Source organism: Lepidochelys olivacea (assembly GCF_965140295.1).
Source record: "Lepidochelys olivacea isolate rLepOli2 genome assembly, chromosome: 4".
NCBI lineage: Eukaryota > Metazoa > Chordata > Testudines > Cheloniidae > Lepidochelys > Lepidochelys olivacea.
This window is the reverse complement of record NC_140414.1, coordinates 125,008,769-125,032,186: the sequence shown is the minus strand read 5'-3', so window position 1 is coordinate 125,032,186 and position 23,418 is coordinate 125,008,769. Positions and strand designations below refer to the sequence as shown.

At 42.5% G+C, this 23,418-nt stretch overlaps 1 protein-coding gene across 4 annotated transcripts in view; it reads right to left on the bottom strand.

Moving 5' to 3' along the window:
• Positions 1-23,418, bottom strand: part of TBC1D14 (TBC1 domain family member 14) — a 112,053-nt gene that overhangs the window by 9,273 nt on the left and 79,362 nt on the right. For all 4 annotated transcript variants that reach the window (XM_084626514.1, XM_084626516.1, XM_084626515.1 and 1 more), the window contains 7 exons: positions 23,103-23,220; positions 19,894-20,000; positions 18,814-18,894; positions 17,276-17,370; positions 14,994-15,065; positions 12,363-12,491; positions 8,786-8,895 (listed from right to left, as the gene is read on the bottom strand). In XM_084626514.1, the coding sequence (XP_084482640.1) occupies positions 8,786-8,895; positions 12,363-12,491; positions 14,994-15,065; positions 17,276-17,370; positions 18,814-18,894; positions 19,894-20,000; positions 23,103-23,220 (712 nt within the window). The remainder of the gene's footprint in view (positions 1-8,785; positions 8,896-12,362; positions 12,492-14,993; positions 15,066-17,275; positions 17,371-18,813; positions 18,895-19,893; positions 20,001-23,102; positions 23,221-23,418) is intronic.

Sequence of the window (23,418 nt, the reverse complement as noted above, 5' to 3'; positions counted from 1 at the left end):
CCCTGTACCCCCTCCCAAACCCCCAGCCCTCTGCCCTGACCCCTGCACCCCCCCGCACACTCCCAGCCCCCCCACACCCCCTGCCCTGACTCCTGCACCCTCCTCACATGCCCCCAGCCCCCCCACCCCATGCCCTGACTCTTGCACCCCCCCCATTCCCATCCCCACCCCTCACACCGAACAGGAGCTCCTGCACCCCCCCCCATTCCCACCTGCACCCTTCGCACCAAATGGGAGCTGCTCAGGTAAGCACCCCACACCCAAATTTCCTGTCCCAACCCTGAGCCCCCTCCCCTCATTCTAGCTCCTGGCCAGACCCTGCACCCCAACCTGCTCCTTCATCCCCAGCCCTGTGCTCAGTGCAGGGCGGGGGGAGAGAATGGGCTAGAACCAGGGAGAAGGTAGGTACCCACTCTATGTGGGCAGGGCCAGGATCCCAGACCGGCAGCGGGCTAAGGAGGGCCAGCAATCGGGACCCTGGCTGGCAGGAGCCGGCGGATGGAACCCCAGACTGGCAGCGGGCTGAGTGGCAGTGGGCTGAGCTGTGCAGCTCACTGCCAGTCTGGGGTCCAGGCCGCTGGTCCCGATAAGCCCACTGCCAGTCTGGGGTCCAGGCCGCTGGCCCCGATAAGCCCACTGCCAGTCTGGTGTTCCGGCTGCCGGGCCCCTTGCTAGCCAGGGTCCCGGCCACAGGACCTGTGCAGCCTGCTGCCGGCCTAGGTGAATGGAACCGCAGGCTGGCGGCGTAAGATCAGCATTTTAATTTAATTTTAAATGAAGCTTCTCAAACTTTTGAAAACCTTGTTTACTTCATATACGACAATAGTTTAGTTATATAATATATAGATTTATAGAGAGAGACCTTCTAAAAAACGTTAAAATGTATTACTGGCAGGCAAAACCTTAAATTAAAGTGAATAAATGAAGAGTCAGCACACCACTTCTGAAAGGTTGCCGACCCCTGCACTACGTGGTCATCAGGGCACATGGCAAATAGATAGTCTCTAGAGCTGACTGTGTATCATTAAAATTGGATGATAATGTGTTCATTTGCTCTGTCTTTATCCATAAAAGCTGTTCTGTTGTCATGACTTCAGTCCTGACCTAAATTACCCATGTGCATAAAAATGACAGCTATGCAGAAAGTTACAGAAATTTTCAGCTCCATGCACTAGAATAACCTCTCCTTTACTGAAAAAATGTACTTGTAGGATAAAAAGAATCACTCTGAAAGCACTAATCATACTCTATTCTCTTCAGAAATGGAAAGGAATTGGGATAATTAACTCATTAATGCTAGTAAGGAGTTTATGTATAAATCCCTGGGGTTTGTCATCAGACTCTGTGGATTAGTGAACAAAACAGTGCACTGTAAAACAGTGCTTAAAACAATGATTAAAAATTGATATTGCACATACTCTAACAGAAGTTCAAACTGAAATATTTGTAACTATCAGAAATCTCAGCTACTGCTCTGAAGCTGAATTTATTACAAGTTAAAGTAATAGAGCAGTACTGATAGGGAGGCAACTATGCCACTAGCTCTTAGAACATTTCTGTCCCTATCATGCATGTGCCTTCTCTTCGTGGGAAAATCTGTACTATGGATAGGAGGGGTTTATTAACAAATAAAGGGATGTCAGATATTAGAGTAATTTAAACACAGCCATGGATGCTGTTAGGTGGAATCGGGGGAGGAGAAAGTATAGAATCATAGAATATCAGGGTTGGAAGGGACCCCAGAAGGTCATCTAGTCCACCCTCCTGCTCAAAGCAGGACCAATTCCCAGTTAAATCATCCCAGCCAGGGCTTTGTCAAGCCTGACCTTAAAAACCTCTAAGGAAGGAGATTCTACCACCTCCCTAGGTAACGCATTCCAGTGTTTCACCACCCTCATAGTGAAAAAGTTTTTCCTAATATCCAATCTAAACTTCCCCCACTGCAACTTGAGACCATTACTCCTCGTTCTCTCATCTGCTACCATTGAGAACAGTCTAGAGCCATCCTCTTTGGAACCCCCTTTCAGGTAGTTGAAAGCAGCTATCAAATCCCCCCTCATTCTTCTCTTCTGCAGGCTAAACAATCCCAGCTCCCTCAGCCTCTCCTCATAACTCATGTGTTCCAGTCCCCTAATCATTTTTGTTGCCCTTCGCTGGACTCTCTCCAATTTATCCACATCCTTCTTGTAGTGTGGGGCCCAAAACTGGACACAGTACTCCAGATGAGGCCTCACCAATGTCGAATAGAGGGGAACGATCACGTCCCTCGATCTGCTCGCTACTTATACATCCCAAAATGCCATTGGCCTTCTTGGCAACAAGGGCACACTGCTGACTCATATCCAGCTTCTCGTCCACTGTCACCCCTAGGTCCTTTTCCGCAGAACTGCCGCCTAGCCATTCGGTCCCTAGTCTGTAGCTGTGCATTGGGTTCTTCCGTCCGAAGTGCAGGACCCTGCACTTATCCTTATTGAACCTCATCAGATTCCTTTTGGCCCAATCCTCCAATTTGTCTACAGGTCCCTGCTCCTTTCAGCTCCGTTATGATGAAAATGTGCATATACAAGTATCATAAGCAACAGCCTATGAGTTTTTATTTAATCAAAATAACTTTATACAGAATTTTGTATCAGGGTATGTCACATTTTGGCTTGACATAATTGAAGCACATCAGTTAAACCCAATCAGACTTTATAATAGAAATGCCATCTACTTTATCCTTTTAACACATCTGTTTAGTTGCACAAAATCTTTTCTAAAAACTAATTTCTTAGAATCCAGTTATACGCACTGTTGAACCATTCAGCTGCATACCCTGGTCCTCCCTCTCTTTCCTTGTACTGTTACCTATCCTCACTTGCTGAATCTTTATTAACGTACACTGCAATCTTCAGGGCAGGGCCTGTGTCTTTAACATTCATACAATACCTACTACAATAGTGATCCCATTCTGATTAGGTCCGTTAGTGATTACAAATACAAATAAATTTGTTGGATGGCAGAGATTTTTCTACTTCAGCATTAACCAAATTGTTACAGTTGAAAACAATGCTGTCTTCTTTCATCTACTCCTGGGAAGGAAAAGACCTGTCCAAAAGGTACTCTGTACACAGGCTCCGCACAAACGTACTATGCTACACATATCGATTGCTCGATAGCAAGCCTTGAGTCTCTAAAATCCACCAGTGGAACTCTTGTTATTAAAATAGTTATGACTTAAATACACTGGCTCTTCGAGTAGATGCAGCCATGTATTCCACTTAGGAGCGTGTGCGCCCAGTGCATCAGAGCCAGAGAGTTTTGCTTAGCAGCTCCTGTAGAGGGGCGGCACTTGCACCTCATGGCCATAGCCTCTCCCTTGGCTATATGAGGCAGTGCTGTCCTGACCCCCTTCAGTTCCTTCTCACTGCCCATGGCTGAAGTCAGAGCTCTGTGTGGTCTTAACCTCACAACCTCTGATTTTAGTGGTATAGAGTTAGTAGTACCCTTAGTGTTAGTTATATTTAGTTAAGTATTCCCCTGTGATGCCCTCACTAGAGTTTAAACATTGTCCATTGTGTGGGGGGGAATGACCCCAAACAATGATCCCCACATGCAGTGCTTGCTGTACTTGGGAGAGGCCCATGTCAAGGAGTCGTGATCGATCTTTAGATCATTCATGAAATAGACTCAAACAGCACCGGGCTGAACAGGCCATGTGGCCTGCTTTGACCCTTAGGCCCTCCTTGGATTGAAGGTCGCCCTCAGGTTCAGAAAGTTCTGCTGCTTCACAGTCTGGAGCAGGAGCCTCTCCAAAGAGACGGCGGAGCCATTCCCCATAGAGTGCACAGGGGAAAAGGTTGCATAAGACTGATCGACTCTTCCGCCTCCCCCAGGAAGAGTGTGGATCTGCACATGGCTCCTACTGGCATGGGGGATGGTGCCTATAACTGCTCACTGTTACAGACACTGTACTATCAACTCTGGTTCTGGCCCCAGGGCGTCCGTTGAATCCTGTACCAATGGGGCCGAAGCTGGCAGAGTTTTCATGTCAGTGGCGTACCAGGTGGCTACCGACCTCCTCTACCTTTCCATCCTGACCTTCTTTGGCCCAGCACTTTGCCACGTCAGCATCGTTTATAGCTCTGTTGGCTGGATGGGCCACTGAATCCCTTGGGTCCCTCAGCACCGCACCCCAATGTTCCCCTTCCACAGTCTGTGGAACAAGGGCAGGTACCAGACTTGATGCAAAGGACCTCAGTGCCAGGACACTCCTCAGCACCGCTGCAGTGAGCCCTGCAGATGTTACCTTGGCAGCTTTCACCGCCCTCCACTGCTGCTGGTGACTTGGGGGCTGATGCTGCCTCAGTCACTGGTATACTTGGTGCCAGTGGTACCGCTTCCATCATTGGCACCAGGTCCGGCCTCATTCCGGTCTGACAGATGAGTCAGACTGATTACTCACTCCCTCAGGACCGGGCCCACCTTTATCCCAGAAACCCGCGGCTCCTCAACATCAAGGTCGGGGTCTTCCTCCTCCTGCTCGCCATCATCAGCTCCACATCGGGGACCATTTACGGAGCACTACGGGCACCAGCACTCATCTCGCAGTCGGGCTGGGGCCCCCTTTGGCCACTCATGCCCTATCCTTACCAGTGACCTCAGGGAACCCATGGGATGCTGCTGAGTCACAGAGATTGCACTCCTCAGCTTGCTCTAAGGCGAGGTTGCTGGGCAGATCGGTGATGGGAACTGTGGACCCACTGCATGTTCCGGCACCAGTGAGCCTTTCCTGTGTGGAGCCCATGGAGCTGCCTCTTCCAGCTCCGCTGGTCCAGGAATGGGAGCCAGCCTTGGCAGAGTTAACCACCCCTTCTTCATACCACACAATAAAGCAGTGCCTAGTTCTTCCTCTTCTCCAGTGCTGAAGGATTTCAAGGCCCATAAGGACATTTTGCAGCACATGGCTGTTTCACTGGGCATTCAAGCAGAGATCTTGCAGGAGAATACCCATAAGTTAGTGGATATCCTGCAGCTGTCTGCTCCTGGGAAGCAGTCATGCACTTCTAGAGCCTGAAAAAGGTCCTCTGGAGCATGTTGTGTTTGGTATCACATACTGTAAAGCATACAGAGAAACGTTATTTCATCCTGGTGCAAGATCTTTTACTTCCATCTGGTCCCAAACTCCCTACCTATAACCACAGTGAATGACAGGGCGTGGCAGGGCAGGTTTAAATCCACTCCTAAGAAGGTGTGACACTACACCCCATATTCATCATGGGGGTATGATTATGACATAATTAAATAATCTGGCCCCATGCCAAAGGGCCCCCCCACAAAGCTACATTGCTCAGGTGTAAGCTTCAGCCCTTCAGGTAGCGGGACTCAGGGCCTTGGGCTTCAGCCCCATGCAGTGGGGCTTCAACGTTTTACTCTGGGCCCCAGTGAGTCAAATGCTGGCTGTACTTGGCAGCCCCCCTAAAACTTGCTTGCGGCCCACCAGGGGACCCTGGACCCCTGGCTGAGAATCGCTGCTGTATCTGACATCTTTGACTCCTCTCCACTGGCTTCCCCACTTGCCCCTTGCCAAAGCTTTTCAAGGTTGCTTCCAAGGCTTTGTGCACCTCCTACTCCCACTCTCATGCCTTCTTTCATGCTATCCCTGTGCATGAAACAGCATCCCAGCCACAACTCAACATGTCCTCATCCTTCCATTACTGCAATCCCTCGCAAAGGTTCATCTCTCCCTGCTCCCCCACCATACACATACACACACTACCTACACCACAGCTTTTCCATTCCAATTTTACATTAAAGAAGTGAACAAAATCCGAATACCCTAAATTTGCACTCTCCTTTGGATCTCCTGGTATGTCTTGTGCTATGTATCCGTCTCAGACTGCAAGCACCTTGGACCAGAGATGCAACAAATCTTAAAGTCAGTGAACACTGTGTAAGCACAATGTTGGTGCATTAACAGATAAATAGCTCTTGAAGATCATTAACATATCAAACCTAGATTTCAATACAAACTCTCTATTATATTCATGCTATTTGTGTAGTTTTGTGTTCAAGGTCTTCAAAAGTGATTGACTGATCTGTAAAATCGGAATAATACTTCCCTACCTCACAGGGGTGTGGTGAGAACAAACATATGCAAGCCTGAAGTGTTTTGAGATCTACTGATCAAAAGCGCTATATAAGAGGTATTATTTTTATTTTAGGAGCCTCAGTTTTGGAGTATTTAAAATTAAACATCTCAAAGTGCCTGATTTTCAGAGGACATATACGCAACACTTTCTGAAAATCAGATCCCTTCTAGGGGTCTCCAGTTGACCACACCAAAATAGAGGCACCCAAATTCATTTCCCATTTTAGACACTGAGCCATTAAACACCAAGGCATTTTCCAACCAAGTATAATATTTAAAAAATGTTAACTGTGCACAACAAACCAACTGAAAGGAATGTATGGTTAAGGCTGAAATGTAAAACAGGTTCAACCATTAGCAGAGATTTCTGGATGTAATCTGACCATATTTGAATGGTAATGTGGTTTTCCAGTCTCAAACAGTGAGTTTATCCAACCTAGCCACAGCACAAAAAACTGACAATACAAACCTATTTAAGTTACTTAGCAGTACTTAGAATTTGAGGAAGTCTCCTGCACTGATGCATGTATGGATATACTGTGGCTGGTGTGCCAAACCCCAAAACTCTGGGGCTGCACAGGTAGTTTAGGAAGGAGAAACACCTTTGTAGTAAGATGAGGCCCTGAAACAAACTCTTGTATCAGAGGCCCAGTCTGAGGCCTGAAGCCTGAACCAAAGTACTTCCAGGCATTGCTAAGCAAAGGCTGGGCTGTGAGCCAGAGGCAGGCCCCACACACAGAAGTTGGCAAGAAGAGGGCTGCTAGAAGCAGGTGCATCCACACATAAGTGCTAATAAGAGGAACTTGTGCCAAGATGGCATCAGAACACTCTACAGAGATAAGGAACAGGCAGGTGCATCTTAAAGACAGGGTCAAAAGGACAACATGATGGACAGATTTGTTTGAACCAACATGTAACAGGGGAGAAGCAGCACCGTAATGCGTAAAGGGGCTGCACCTCAATACATCAGGAGGGATGAGTAATCTGTTCTGCACTTGTATAAGAATAGGTCTGGAACGGCACAGTCTTCCAGCCTAAGGGGCAGTGGAGTGTCCCACCACTGACTGAGCTGTGTCCATTGCCAGGGGGCACATATTCGTAGTATGTCCGGTAGAGTCTATAGGAAACTATTACTGTCCTTCGTTTGACAATAAACCTGGCTGGGTGCCTTTGTACCTTACTAGAAAGTCTGTGGTCTTTGGGGGTTCTCTCAGGTCTGCTGTGTCAGCTATCTGTGCAGAGCTGGGGCAGCACACAGAGGGAACACGCACGCAGCCGACTGTTATCATTGAAGAAGAGCAGAGCACCACACCGGTAGCTATTGACAACAAACTTTACAATAGCGTGTCTCCACTTATATTAAAGGAGCTTACGCAAAGGATACATTAAATGTGAGAAGTTGTGATAGCACACACTGATTAACCACTTTTAAACTGAATGCATCCGATGAAGTGAGCTGTAGCTCACGAAAGCTTATGCTCAAATAAATCTGTTAGTCTCTAAGGTGCCACAAGTATTCCTTTTCTTTTCACTTTTAAACTGTTAAGCCAATTTAACATGGAAATCTCAGGATCAGAATACAACATTTTAATCAAGACAAATGGTTGAAATCTTGCTTGATCAGCCGTTAATGAAGTTTCAGCTGCATACAAACCTAAACTTGCAAACAGTCCCCTTGGAGTTCTGAAGCCAACATGCTACCAAAACACCAATAGCAGCCTCATATTCAGAGATTCAAATCCAACTCCTTTCCTCACCCTGAAACTTTAAGGGGTTCAGATTTGTGGTTCCATTTCTAGTCAAAAGGCACTAGCTCTGATTAAGGACTAACTGAAGGCAATTTCATATTTCAAAACACTTTCAACTGCCAACAGATACTCTCTTGTTCTCTCCTAATCAAAACTTTATGTCCCTGTCTATACTTTAACTTTTAACTGGTCTGTACCAACTAGTGGCACAGTTGGCTATAAACTTGATTTGTGTCCACACACCCCACAGTTAATACTGTGTTAACTCTGAAAACTAACCATAATTCATCCAACTAGATAGAGGCCTTAGACAACACATTTGTCCTCCTTATACCACTGATATATTGTTGTGTGGCCAAAAACTGTATCGTCATGCCTGTGCAACCTGTTTTTCTGGTTCTCCTTCCTCCCACCTCTGTGCAGAAAATCTCATGCTGCGCCTACCCATGTGCTGTTCTATATGCATGTCTCCCAGGCACTTTATCGCCTACTCATGCAGTATGGGATAGCTACCAGATTTTCCCAGAATGCAGATTCAAATGTGTGGCAGACAGGGAGGTGCAAACTCTGACATACAGCTGTTCTGTGAAATAAGCTGATGCATGGACACAACTCAGCCATGGAGTATGATAAAAAGGTTAGAGGAATGTCACAAACTGCTTATAGAAATAAGTTTCTACTTATAGCGTGGATAGGAGTTTGTTTCAATTTTAACATAAAAACTACATTTTAACAGTATACAGTTTTGAAACAAAGTTCTTTGCTGAAAGAAAGTACTTAAATAGAAATGCTGACCTAATCTCTACAATTTTTGTAAACTCATTGTTATCTATTATATAAACATATATATGACGCTAAAAGCTAGTATGTACACATTTAAAATTATACAATACTTTGACAGTCTTACCAATCAATAAGATAGATGTCAGGAGTCAAGTTATTTTTTTTGAAGTGAGCAAATAACTTTGGCAGATTTTCTTCAAAGAATACCTCAAATGCTGCAAAATAGGTCAACATCTGGGAAAAACGAAAGAAAAATCATTAGGTATTAGTGAACGGTTTTTTCCCCGATTAAAGTTCTAAGGAACTTAATTTCAGGACCGCTTCTTGAAGCGGGCACAAAACCCCAACAATATGAATTATACACTGTAAAATACATAGCCAAATGTTTACACAAAGGATTTAAGTGCCTGAATGTGCATGTATGTTTGAGTTCCATTCCTTCTATCCTCCTAAATCTGTTCAATGGAAGAAATTATTGGTTTTGGATCTAGGTCAGTTTCCTTTCAGAAAGAAAAACACCAGCAGGTGAAATAAGCAATTTACTGGCTACTACACTTAAATGCAATGGAAGTTTATTATGATTATGATAACTTAAGGGTGCTTTCCATTTATGCAGTAATAATCTTAGACTGAATGAATTCCAGTCCAAAGAGTTTACAGGCAATAAAGTAAGGTTGGAAGCTAAGAAGTTTATGAACCCTTATTAGAGAATTAATAATGACAAGTTATACTCTTACACACAATTTTCACTCATAGTATCCAAAGTGATTTATGAAGGAGGGTGAGCATCATTTGCATTTTACAGGAGGGGAAACAGAGAAGGCTGAAGCTCACTCTTCAAATCAGTACCAAAGACGGAAACAGAAACCAGTTGGACTCCCAGTCCAATGCCCTACTAGACCTTTAATAAAAAGGACAGAAATGGATTGTGAAATCTGATGATTAAATATCCAGATAAAATACAAAACACAATATGATGTGTCACACATGTGGAGAGGTAAACTGTTAAAGAGTTAACAAAATATTTGCTCTTTTCTTGCTCCTCCCCCATCATGCCTTCTCTCAATCCCACTGGCTCAGCAAGGTTCTTCCTTCTCCTCCCCCATTAATATATTTTTGGTTACAATATGCACCAAAACTAAAATGGCAGGAAAAGACTGAGATTCTCCCAACACAAATACAACAGTTGTGGTGGGAACAAGCATCCTGCTGGTATGACACAAGGGAAAGTGAAGTGGATGGAAGGAAGAATGGAAGCGAGTCCAATTTTTTTTTTTAAAGTCCCCTTTAACAAACCCATTTTCTTTGCTTTTTAATATTTTTCTTCTTTTCCATGTACATTCTGGAGCTTTTCTGTTTCAGCTGACTGGAGTGTTAAGCAAACGGCTGGAAAACTGAGCCAAGGAGCACAATAAGAACTTAGAGCAACCAAAGAGTGATTACATGGCACAGAAATTATACAATAATTGTGCAAAATCCCTGCATTCAATGCGTCATTGAGAAAAAGCTGTACAGTGAACATGCAAATCAGAACTAGAGCGCAGGGAACTGGAGAAAAAAAATTGTCCAGTTATGCATTATTAACAGTACAGAATTCCTGCAGCTGGCTGTGAATTCTATTGCTCTATAATGTAATTTAAAAAATCTAAATGTAGGTAGGTAATGCAACATCCAGTCCTAGCTTCTAAACTATCTTAATATTTAGATGTTAATGCCAGTACATACTAAAGCCTTGCAATTGCACAGCATTCCAGACACTGTATTTTATGCAATACTCTTAAAATGGTCTGAAAAATTTGGTGCTATATTGCTTTCATTCGACAGTCTTACTAGAATTGAAATAGTTGAAGGGGTATTTTATCTTGATCCTGACGGATTAATTGGTAGGTATGTTTACTCAAGATTGTGTGTGACATTATAGTGTCTTCTACCATTTTCTTAAATATATGGCATGTTTCAAATATTGTGAACACCACAAGAGCATGGATATATAATTTTTATTTATAAGTGGAATAAAGTGAAGTTCTGAAATGAATATGTAACTATAGAGTCATGAAGTAACATGAATTTAATATAGCAAATTACTCAGCAAGATACGAAAAAAAAATCATTAAATTACTAGAACTACTAGTAGTTCTAAGAGTGCTATAGCCATAAATTGAACATTTCCAGAATGGTTTCGGAAACGTTAAGAATGCATGAATAGTACATGTTGATTTCTCATTCTGGCAATCAAGATTTATTGAATTTACCTCTTGGATCAATAAATCTCATTTACCTTCAGAGAAGTTTAGTGTCGGATTATCGTATCTGTTCCACAGATGGTTGAACAGGCACAGGAAGATTAAGTTACACAGCAGATCAGCGTTGGATCTGGAAAGACATCCCATCTCAAGCTCCCCTTACTAACCATCAGAAAACTCATCCTCACTTTAAATCATCCTATCAAGTCTGTTGCTTTTTCCTTACTACATCTTACTACATAAGGGTGGCAAGATTTTCCCTAGGATTTTAATCTAGGATAGGCAGTTGGGGAATACTGTAGTATTATTTCCACAATTTCTCACTGCCACCACTTTCCTAAAAGCATTTGTTTACTATACCTCCCATTTAGTTAATAGGGGCTAAAACTGATTTGTAGGCAATAGTCCTGTGGGCTACCAAGGCACTAACTTTCCACTGGAAAAAAAAGTTGTTCTAGCAAGTATCACTCTGCTGCCAGCCTCCTGGGTAATGTATTTGTGCGCGTGAGCATAACAGTGCTCCCTCTCTATTGCTGAGTGCAGCCAACTGGAGTCAGAACAAGATTGATCTTGCTGCTGCCAATGTGAATTGAGTTGCAACACGCCACCTTAAAGGCTTCTACTGCTGATAAGTTTCAGGAATTGCAACAGAGTAGTCACATGTATCAGTCTCCTATTATACAAGGGCTAGGAAGGAAATGCTGACAGTAACTCCCACAGTGATCACTCTGTTCCCGCTACCAGTTTTCCCCACTTGAACTTTTAAGGAACTAATATCCTATTTTTATGCATATACTTCTAGTTTAAAAAAGAAAAATAGGGAAGATGTACAGAACATCACATATTTCTTTGTCAAACAAAGCGATTTTCAAAAAAAAAAGTCATAAGGCAGCTACAGCAGATCTGTAAGAGCTAATATAACTGGAATGAAGTTTGGAAATTTTGGTATGTTCCCCATGTAGTCTGTTATACATGCCAGCTGGGAATTTCAAAGAAGCCTAAGGAAGTAAGGATTTGGTTGCCCAATTCCCTTAGCTAACTCTCAAATCCCAGCTGACACAGCAGAACTATGAGAGAGAGAGAAAAATGGGAAACCTGATTCAAATTGTAGAGCATCAACAGTTTATTTTTAGCAACCTATTAGTTTGGGATAAAAAGTGGTCCAATCCATTTTTGTAAGGCTGTTAAGCCGAGTTGGGCTCCCATATACAATGCATGCATTAAATTGCACTTAGAATAATCATGCTCATAATAATCTCTGAGCATCACACAGTACTGGGCAGCTATTTCATTCAGTTTTCCCCTTTCAGTAACTTTTATTTTTTAACTGTTGCTTTAAAAATAGATGTTAGATAGAACTTTGAAAAACAGACTATGAACCCTTGCTGAAGTTCTGTCTTGTACCTGAACAGATCTTCAACATAAGCATAAAGGGATTAGTGTTTCCTGTGTACTTACAAGGCCATGGTCCACTCGAAAAAATGCCATCTGACAGGGTTTATTCAGAAGGTTAGAAAAAGCAATGAAGGCGTCTGCAGTATCCAAATTCAAGATCAATACTGCAGCTATGAATGACATGCCCTGAACCTAAAGAAAGAAGATACAGTGACTGGTGAGTAACCTATTTCTACAAAAATGTTGCCTTTTCACAATCATACTTGTGCGATGCACCAGTGAGTTTTGTAAACCTTCCAGGAGGATGTGCTTATTGTGGCCACACAAGCATCCTCTCTCAAGGCATCAAATTTTCACAGCAGAGGTTCTAACAAGGCCACAACCATCTCAGTTCTTTTCAGTAAACCAAAGAGCTCTCAGGAAAAGGAAAGGATGACAGAAGTGTGAGTATGCAGAGGCAAGGCTTTCAAATAACCAGTTACTTCTCCTTCTGAGGTGGCCTGTGCCTGGGTCCCACTTGCAGAAAGCTGGGTTGTGGCATTAAACAAGGACTGCTCTCCTGAAATATCAGAGCTAAACACTATGTTGATAGACAGAAGTACTGAATAAAGGCATAAATAGTACTACAAATAGCAGCCCTACAGATCTCTGATGGAAATAGTAAAGGCATGCCACCACTACTACTTTAGATCTGGGAGAGTGAGCCCTTAGTAAGGCCTTCAGGTATTAAGACTTACCCCAGCTAATGTGCCTCACTACTCTGCCACAACCGCTTAGTTGACTACTGCTATTGCATGGACATTTGCAGCAGTTCTGATCGCAGCACCAGATATTTCTGAAACTATAAACTTTGGCTCCAATTGTCTGGCCTTTTATCAGACACACACACACACACACCTCTATGGAAGACCTCCCATTTGAAGGGAAGAATCTTTTCTGCCTGAAGATGGAGGAAACACTTGAGAAAGAGACCACCACCAAGTCCACTGCCAGCTTTTGGGGTTCCTGAAACTTGACCAGAGGATGAGGACCTACACTTCAGCCTCCTACCAGTGCCACAGTCATCTTAAGTCCAGTGGTTTCTACCACCTTTAGTACCAGAAAGGGCAGCCTCTTCAACAAATGAAGTAGGACAATGGGAAGCGCCTCATATCTGCTTTACCACTGACTATTCGTATGTTTTCCCTGTCTGCAAGACCTCAGATGTGGCATGTTTCCTGAGAGTCCAGAGACAGTTTAACATCTATTTCCCTCCCTTCCTCTCTTCCCTTTGTAGATTCTTTCATTCATTTCTTTGCAGCATGGAGTATTATTTCTATTCACTGCTAGTTGCTGGAGGTGATTTGGTTAACATATGTAAAACTAATCCACTCTATGAGCTTGTCTACACAGTGACTTTGTCCACACCAGCTGGGCTGTAAACTCCAGTGCAAACCAGCATGCTGTGCACTAACTAGCCTATGTGGATCCTGCTGGCACATGCTACAAGTCCCCAAATGAGCATTCGTGTAGTCCTGTTTCAGACTGTACTATGTTAATGTGCACTAGGGAACTTATAGTGGACCAGCAGGGTCCACCGCCATTAGGATTTACACCCCAGCTAGCATGGACTAAGGCACCATGTATTTGAACGCTATGTTGCCTACTTAACCATCTATTTCCATTCCTTTTAGGGACCTAAGGTTTCTAATCTGTCCAACTGAGATTTCTTATCCTGATTTGCTTGACAATGAAGCCAAAAATGGTCTCTGCTATCCCTTTTCAGAGGTATAAACAGATCTGATGCTGGATCCAGGGACCTGGCCTCCTCAGTGAGGAAAGCTTGGAGCCTCTGCTGCCAATCCAAGTAGGCCTGAATTGTGAAAATGCAGATGTTTAGAACAGTGGGTGTACATACTGTCCTCCACGAACAGAGAACCATGAACTCTATCATATATATCTGCCCTTCTCCCGTTCCTCAGGAACCAAATCAACCAAAAATCACAGAAACAACTACTGAAACATGGTAAATATACTACTGAAACATCGTAAATATACTAACTGACAAAAGAGGAAAAGGAAATTCTGGTTTGGGGTATTACCACCTCCTCCACTCCCACCCTGCCAAAAATAACTGATCCAGAGCCAGACTGAATAACTTTATGTCCACAGCTGGCCATGGAAAAACAACTGAATGAACCAGCTGCGGCCATATAGTCCTTTTATAACCTGCACTCCGACTGTTCAGTGGTATGAGGGAGCTTACGCAGTCCCAATGGGTACTGCTTTGCAGAATGTTCCAGAAGCTTTGCAGTGCTGGGGCACACATCCCAGAAGTGTGAACACAGAGGCCATCTTGGAGAAGAGATACAATTTTAACAAGCTGTCACCTCAATAAGACTGCAGTGAAATACAGTATATGGTTCAGAAGAGTGACTTAACCAGATGGCTTATATTTCAATTTTCATTCAGCACATATGTGCGCCCTAGATTTTGTTAAAGTCTTATCTCTACTTCATTAAAACATTCAAATCTAGCAGTGTAACAGCAAAACATAACAGTGCACATATCCCTTGACACAACATTTTGTATAAAATATACCACAAGGTAACCAAAGATGTACAGCAAAACCAAAAATCCTCACAAAATCATTTTAGAACAGCCTAGCAAGTGAACAGAAACTCTCACATAATTGCACCATATAACTTCACTTACATAGCCAACATCAGGTCTGTAACACGTATAGGCTCCTAAAATACTGTGCAACGTGTCATGGTAAGGACCACCCTATAACGAAAAATAAAAAATGAATCGTACAACTTCTGTAAATATCCACAATGAGAGAGGATCCAAAGCTGTGTAGAGGATTTAGTGTATGACTCAGGCTCAGGCTGTGGGGCTGCTTCATTCCTGTGCTCGCAAGATCCTAGAGCCCAGAAGTCCACATAGCAATGAAACAGCCCTGCAGCCCAAGCCCCGTGAGCCTGAATCAGCTGGCATGGGCCAGCTGTGGGTTTTTCTTTGCTGTGTAGACATACCCTTAGACACATAGGCTAGTAATTTGAATAAAAGATGTGCCCAAATCTCCAGCGGTTCTCAAATTGAGGGTCAGGACCCTAAAGTGGGTCGCTACCCCATTTTAATGGGGTCACCAGGGCTGGCCTTAGACTGGCTGGGACCTGGGGCTAAAGCTGCAATCCGAGCTCCACCACCCTGGACTTGGGCTTCAGCTTCATCCCTTGGTGGGGGGCGGGGGGGGGGTCAGGTTACAGGCCCCCCTGCCCAGGGTGGTGGGGTTTGGATTTTGTTCTCCCCGCCCGGCGGGGGCTCAGGCTTCATTCCCCCTCTTGGGATCATGTAGTAATATTTGTTGTCAGAAGGAGGTCACAATGTGATGAAGTTTGAGAACCCTGCCCTAGACTTCTTTGAAAAAAATCAGAAACTTTCAACTTTTATGTGGAATGCATCACTGTAATGTGACTAAGGAACACCTCCCCATGCCTATTTATTCCAAACACATTCAGTTTGTCCAACAGGTTAATGACCAAAGTGCAGAAGGACATAAGCATTAGGAACACACTACGGCTTTATGCATTGTTACATATTAGTACCAAGGAAGCTGAACACTAATCAAGTTGGTTTAGCTCTATCTATTAGACTAGCAGTAGGGTTGAGCCATGAAGAAAGGGAGAGCAAGAACAGTCGCAGCATATTAAGGAGGATTCCCATAAAAGCTATGTTAATTTCAAGCCCTGAGAAGTCTTACATGTTGCCATACATTACACTGAGCAGTCTTAGGCTCTGCTGAAATCTTTTCTACTTATCATTCAGGAACACCAGACATGAATTTTACCACAAACTACTCATATATATTAATCACTTTAGTACAAACTTGCATGTTGGTATTTAAGACTTCTACACTGAGAACACAAAATAAACCTACAGTAACTCCTCGCTTAACATTGTAGTTATGTTCCTGAAAAATGTGACTTTAAGCGAAACAATGTTAAGCGAATCCCATTTCCCCATAGGAATTCATGTAAATGGGGGAGGGGGAAGGTAGGTTCTAGGGAAAATTTTTTCACCAGACAAAAAAGACTGTGCATGTGCGCACACTCTAAGTTTAAAAAAAACCAATTTAATACTAGTACACAACGATGATTGTGCAGCTTGGTTGAGGTGTTGAAGTCAGAGAGTGGGATATTTCCCAGGGAATGCCCTACTGCTAAATGATGAACTAGCAATCAGCTGAGCCCTCAGGGGTTAACCCATTGCTGTTAATGTAGCCTCACACTCTACAAGGCACCACAAATGGAGGGAGGGGAGACAGCATAGCAGACAGAAACACAGTGTGAGTGAGAGAGAGAGCGCGCGCGAGCTGCACAAGGCCCCTTTAAGTATGTTGACCCCACCCTAAGTTTACTGCCTTTTTAAATAGATCAGCAAGTTGAGACAGAAGCTGCTGCCAGGGAAGCTCCCTCGGTCCTGAACCCTGTTATGTCCCCTCCGCACTATGGAAGATGGGGTAAGCGGGGTGCAGGAGCTGGGGAGGGGGACACCCTGACATTAACGCCGCCCCCCCGCACAGCAAGTAGGAGGCTCCCAGGCAGAGGGCAGGAGCAACACATGGCAGTCAGGGGAGGGACAGCTGAACTGTTGACAATTGATAGCCTGCTGGGCACCTGCTGCACAGGGAACTTAGGGGAACGGGGAGCTGCCTCTGGTTCCAAGCCCCCACCAGCTAGCTCTAATGGGCTGCTCTTCCTGCAAGCAGTGGACAAAGCAGGCGGCTGCCAAACGACATTAGAAGGGAGCACTGCACAACTTTAAAGGAGCCTGTTCCCTAATTGATCAGCAATGTAACAATGAAACGACGTTAACCGGGATGACTTTAAGTGAGGAGTTACTGTATTTCAGTGCAGATTTTTCAAAAATTTGTTTTTACTACTTAAGTGTACACTGAAAAATATTGTGTGATTAAAAATTAAATCGCTTACTTGCTGAAAAATACAGAGATTGGGAAACGTTCTAGAAATATCCAGTTTTATTAATTCCAGACTTGCTTCCCTGTCTGCTGCAGAAAATCCAGCATCTGCAGAAATCAAAATACAATTTTGTGTTTAATACCTTTTAATATACACACACAGGCTTGAAGCCATCCCATAGTGCAGGTTATTCCTGAATAAGTCTGAATGCAGTGATATCAGAGAGAAGAAGGCACTACTGCCAAGTCAGGGGGCATACACAAACCCGTGTACCATACCCTAGGATGCCGAGGGCCTGCAGAGCAAGTAACCGCTCTGAAAAAGATTGGTTTTGCATAAGGGTAACTGAAATATAGAGACTGACAGCTTCTGCCCTACACCTCTAACTTCTAGCTAAAGGTTTTTTGGAAGGCACCTATGTAAATTTTCTGCAAAAGACATAACTAAAGTGATCCCATGTCTCATACACCGAGTAAATTTGGTATTTTGCACATTTAATTTGGCATTGCATTTACATTTACAGATGATGCAGAATTGTAACATTTCCCCAGCAACTTCTTAAATGAATTTTAATCAAAGAAAACATGCACCTACAACATGAACTTTTCCCCCCACAGTGTCCAAACATTCCTATCTATTCATGTTTTGTCTGTCCTGCTAAGTATCATCAACTCTACCTGCTTGGGTTTTTGAAGAGAAGGCAACGTACAAGTTGCTGCTACCTAGCACTTACTCTAACCACATGTTGATATAAACTCTGGACAATGAATAGTCAAAGAAGCTAAAAACCCCCAACTATATTAGATACCATCCCTATAGCCTAAATAAGATGTTTTAGTAGAACAGGACTTCCTTGGGAAATGCCCTTGTATAATGCATTCATGGTTCTGCTCATCATCACTCAGAGAGGTGGTCGTCCTCGCAGATTAAAGTATCTTATTTCAAGCACCCAGATTTTTTTTTCTCATCTCTTCTCTCCACACCCAACCAACTGGAAAAATCTCAACAAGCTGAGTCTGTAACAATAGGCTTGCAGCTCTCTCATGGGAACTCAATGTTACACTGAGCTATTAAGAAAGCAATTTGCTACTACTAAAGTTTCAAAGAATTTAGATCTCCTGAACTAGAGGAAGAGAAAGCAACACATCTTAAGGTATTACAACACAAACAGCAAGCTTAAAATATTTATATAAACCATTCATCCAAAAATCTTTAAGCTATTGGTAAAGGAAAGTTTTGCAAAAAACAGTTTTTAAAAATTATATACAACTGAATTTAAAGATACGTTGAAGAGGAAAATAATGCAGTAAACTACCGCATGCAAGAGATTAACACTTCATTTTTTACCTTCCTGCAGAAGTGTTTTTAATACCCCTTTACCAACCACATATCCCACACCTACTGTGATAATATTTCTTCCAGCTTTTTTAAACTATATTATTTTAGTTTAACATTTAGGAATGATTTTAAAACCACCACCTCTTCATTTTGTAATGAAGAGGAAGTTATCACACAATACGGAATAATATTTTGCCAAATAAAACATATACCTTCACATTCTCCTTCAGAGACTCCTATGCTAAGTGATCGCCACCTCTCTTTGGCACGAGCCAAGCAAATATCATAGAGTTCTGAAAAACAAGTACTTTTTAAAATCCATCTTCAATTACTGATTACGTCAGCATGCTAACAACCCCTGCCCCCCATAACAAACAAACAAAGTAAGTATCCATAAAGTAAAAAACTAATTGAATTTTAGGTAAGCTAGGGTGCTGGAAGATTTGTTTCATCAGGATATAATTTAGATGCAGTGAGCAGAAGTAACTGTCTGGGTGGAACAGATTATATAAATATTTCTTAGCATCTGTTTGGGTAACAGACCTCTGGCACTCAAAATTCCACCCAGAACTGTGACAACTAGCACACACATTCTTCCAGTTCCATCCTATAGCAATTTCTGAGGTACACTGAACAGCCACAGAAAAAGCATATGCAGTAGAAGGAAACCACAAGAGTATCGGCAAATCCACAGCATTTCCCTTTTGTTGTCATTTTGGAATGGTTAAAAATAAAAGGACTGAAAGAATAACATAGTACAAAATCAAGGAAACAGACTAATGTATTACTGAGATCATCATTAATGAACATGTGGGAAGGAGGACTAATTCCACAGCAGGTTTTGTTCCAAGTTAGTCTCTCCTTCACTCACAGACCAAGTGTCTCACTTCAGAATAAAACCAGTATGTGCACACCCACAGGCACTACATAATTAACAGTAATCATATGAAATATCTTATTTTTTATTGACTCTGAAATGGGGTTGTTAACTCTGAACATCTTTACTTATCAAAGCAATGCGCAGCAATATTCCAGAACTATGACTCAGACTGAGCAGTGGAAAAAAAATCCCTAGAACACCCCCAAAATTAAACACCCCATACGGAATAAGACGACCATACGCAGCGTGGAGCAAAAACACATGGTATCCTTAAACGAAAGCAAAGTACAACTGATTATGACTTCATCATTCCCCCAAATTCTAACACATTCTAACTAAATGGAAGTCTCTCTGCTAAAGCATGATTTATCTGAGTGTCTCAATATGCAGACAGAATACATGTCAATCTCACCATGGGTGATATTTAACTCATTGCTGATTGCCAAGCTCCAGACTTTGCCTCTCACGCTTGGAGGAATACCTTGCCACCACAATTCTCGAACTTTACGGGAGCAGCACCTGTTTAAAATAAAATGTGTTCTACTGAACTATAGGTAGTAGAAGGTGTTGTTACTGCATTGGAGGATTCAGGCCCAGGTGTATGTCAGCTTGCTATGGGCCGCCTGAGAAATCAAACAGGGATTGTGCAGCACTCATTCATGCTTTTGTACTATCTAGACTTCGAACTTTGTTTTAACATTACCTTCTTCCTCAAACTGAAGGCTTTCGACTGGAACCCTGCAACCAAGACTGCTAGAAATCTGCCACTCTGTATGGGCCAACGTGAGAGAGACAGAGAGAGAAAGTGCGCAAGCAGGGAGAGTGGAGGGAGGATTAGGAGAAGGGAAAGAAAAAAAACTTTCCATTGCATGAACTAGAGACTGGACAAACCCAGGTCTGCAGTATAAAATATATTTCCATTCCAGTGATAAAAGATTATATTCTCCCCCATTCAAAACCCTGCCCATGAGATGAAAATTTTCCAACCGTTAAGCTGTGTGTACTCTCTGGGAGCAGAAAGCACGGTACATGGCTGCAGCACGTGAAGTAGCAAATTTGGAGATGGAGACAGCAAGAGTCAAAAACATTTCAGTGAAACAGTTCTAAACCATATTAAATTGATGGCCAATAATTCTAAGGCTGCTGTGAGGAAGATTGTGAAAGCATTTGAACACCAGTGGTAAGTGTGTTTAAGGGGAAGGCAAAGCCATGAAAACATATCCACCTACCATACTGCTGTATTAACCACTGAATCAAGTGGATTTATTTTGACCACAATATTCTATTTTTCACATTTCTAAGGATCAGTAAATCAACAAGAAAGGCACTAACCGAAAGTCTGTGTTATGCTTTTGTATAAACTAGAAATGGTAAGCTTTCAAGGCCCTTGTTTGTGGGATTGACTACTTTCTTTTACAAATGTCAGTCGAAAAGAGTTTTAGGGACAACTAATAAAGTAAAATTAGGACTCTTTCAACTATTAAAATAGAGATTTAAATTTTTAATTGGTTTTTAATTTCTTCTTTCTGTTCTCTAGAAATTCCTTCATCAAGTACCCGACACATTCCAATACACAGCTGGCCAGGATGTTTTTAATCTTTTATTTGCTTTTTAATCTTTTATTTATATCACATTTGATCATTATGGTATGATCATGCAAAGTTGACTTGTGGGGGAATTCTGCACCACTGTGCACATGCAGAATTCATGTCCCTAGCAGACTTTTTTTTCCTCTGCAGAAAATACATTTTGCTGGAGAGGTGCTACAGTTACGCATTTTGCCCACCAAAGGCTACAGTGACACCAGAGCAGCCAGCTCACTGGCAATAGCAGCTGGCAGCTTTTCTCACAGCACCCTGCCCACTGGGCCAGGTTAGGAGGCATGGGGGGAGGAGAGGTGGGAGAAAGACAGAATGGGGCACATGGGCTTGCTATGGGTGGTCACAGAGACCACGATTCAGAAAGGCTAGTGGAGGGGACAGACTGGGCTGGGGATGAATGGGAATGGGGTGCAGGGCAACATGGAGTCAGGGAAAGATGTGCCTGACTGATTGGGAGAGGCTAGGGGGTCAGGCAGGCTCTGCATGGGGAAGGTTCCCCAACTCACTAACAATCCCTCCATTCCCCTTCCTCCCGTGCCTTCTCCCCCCCCAACCCTGTTCCATACTTCTCCCACCCACACCCAGCAACCCTCTAAGTTGACATGCAGGCGCTTTCCCCAGAAACTACTTCCTTCTCCCTCAGCTCCTCCATTACCCCTGACTTCCCAAGCCTTTGCACTGTTTAAGGGATGTGGGAAATAAGTTTCTGTATTGTCGTTCAAATGAATTATTATTCAAAATTCTGTATTAATATGCCTAATAAGGAATCTATTTGTCAAAAAAACATGTCCTGAATCTTTTTTGTCCTCTGTATTGTTACAGACATACTCACTGACAGGCATTTTGAAATAAATTACCAAATAATTGAAACTGGCATAATTATATTGTGTTATTTTGACAAATAAAATATGCAGAATTTTGTAGAATTTTAAAACATTGTGTATAGAATTTTTAATTTTTTTGCCACAGAATTCCCCCAGGAGTAAAAGTTCCATTCAGGAATCACTGTCTAAGTCAAATAAGCAGAAATGAAACAAATAAAACCCTTAAAAAACGTGAACAGCCGAATGTTACAGTAGGCAACACACTGATGTTTTTAGGCATGCTAACTGCCTGCACTATGTCTTTTAAAAAGTGTTAGCTGTGAAAAGAGGGGTTTGGGTTTTTTTTTTGTTTTGTTTTTTTTAAACTATGGTTTTCCCTATTTCTTTTTTTCCAACCACTTGGTTTGGCATACATGGTGTATCCCAATGTAAATTAAGAGGATTAGTAATGTCATACCTGTGCTTAAATCTACAGACACATCTGGGAGTACATAAATCAAAAGCCCAAGCAGTCATGGAGAATCAAGTCCTGACAAATAGATGGCTGTAAGTGTTATTTTTTCTAGTAGCTTTCTAACAGAGGTCCCAGACACCAACCACTCCCTGATCTTAGATTATTTTTGAACATCATTGCTGTATACCACATGCTGAAAAGGTTATTAGAAATGGACACAAATTAAACTCCCACACCAAGAACTAAAGCAAGATTCAGAAACTCACTACTTTTCATTAACAGCAGTTACAGAGAAGTGGCCATTGTGATGAAGCACATCTCTGAAACATGGGTTTTATTCCACGTGCAAGGGAGACCATAAATTAACATGCTCAAACCAGTTTAAATTATATGGCTGTATAGTCAAGGACTCCTTGTTGTTTTTGTAGTCAGGAAACAGAGGGCTACATGGCTCTATGTAATAACTATGTGTATAATATACTATGTTCAGTCTGATTGTCTAATTTCTGAGACTCTATTAAAGGTAATAAGGAAACGGAATTAACAAAATTCCATCATCATTGGCAGAACCACCTGAATGTCTTCCTTAAACACGCCAATTCCTTTTGCAAGTCACCTTTGACTGATATACACACTAGCTTCTGGAACCTCTAAAAATAAAGTAATCTTGACTAATCCTTTACTATATATCAGGATATAGAAAGTTACCATTAAGCACAATGTAAAACATACTGTGTCTTACATAGTTTCCCAGTTGGGCAAGATTTCATTGTTCCAAATTAAAACTGCATTGCCAATGCTTTCTTCCAGTCTACATCGTTCTTCCAGTAGTTTCTTTCTCCTCTGGGCTTCTTTAAGCTCTGAAAAAAGAAAGTCAATAAAGATAATACAAAAGGTAAGAGACATTAAGGGCTTCACAGCCATAAAAATTCAACTTATTATATGCCTGAAATCACATTCACCTGCTCAAGCAATGCTAAAGAACATCCTAGACACACTACAATTTTCTATATGCCATCAGTAATCAGCAATGTCAAATGTGAACACAGTTCACAACT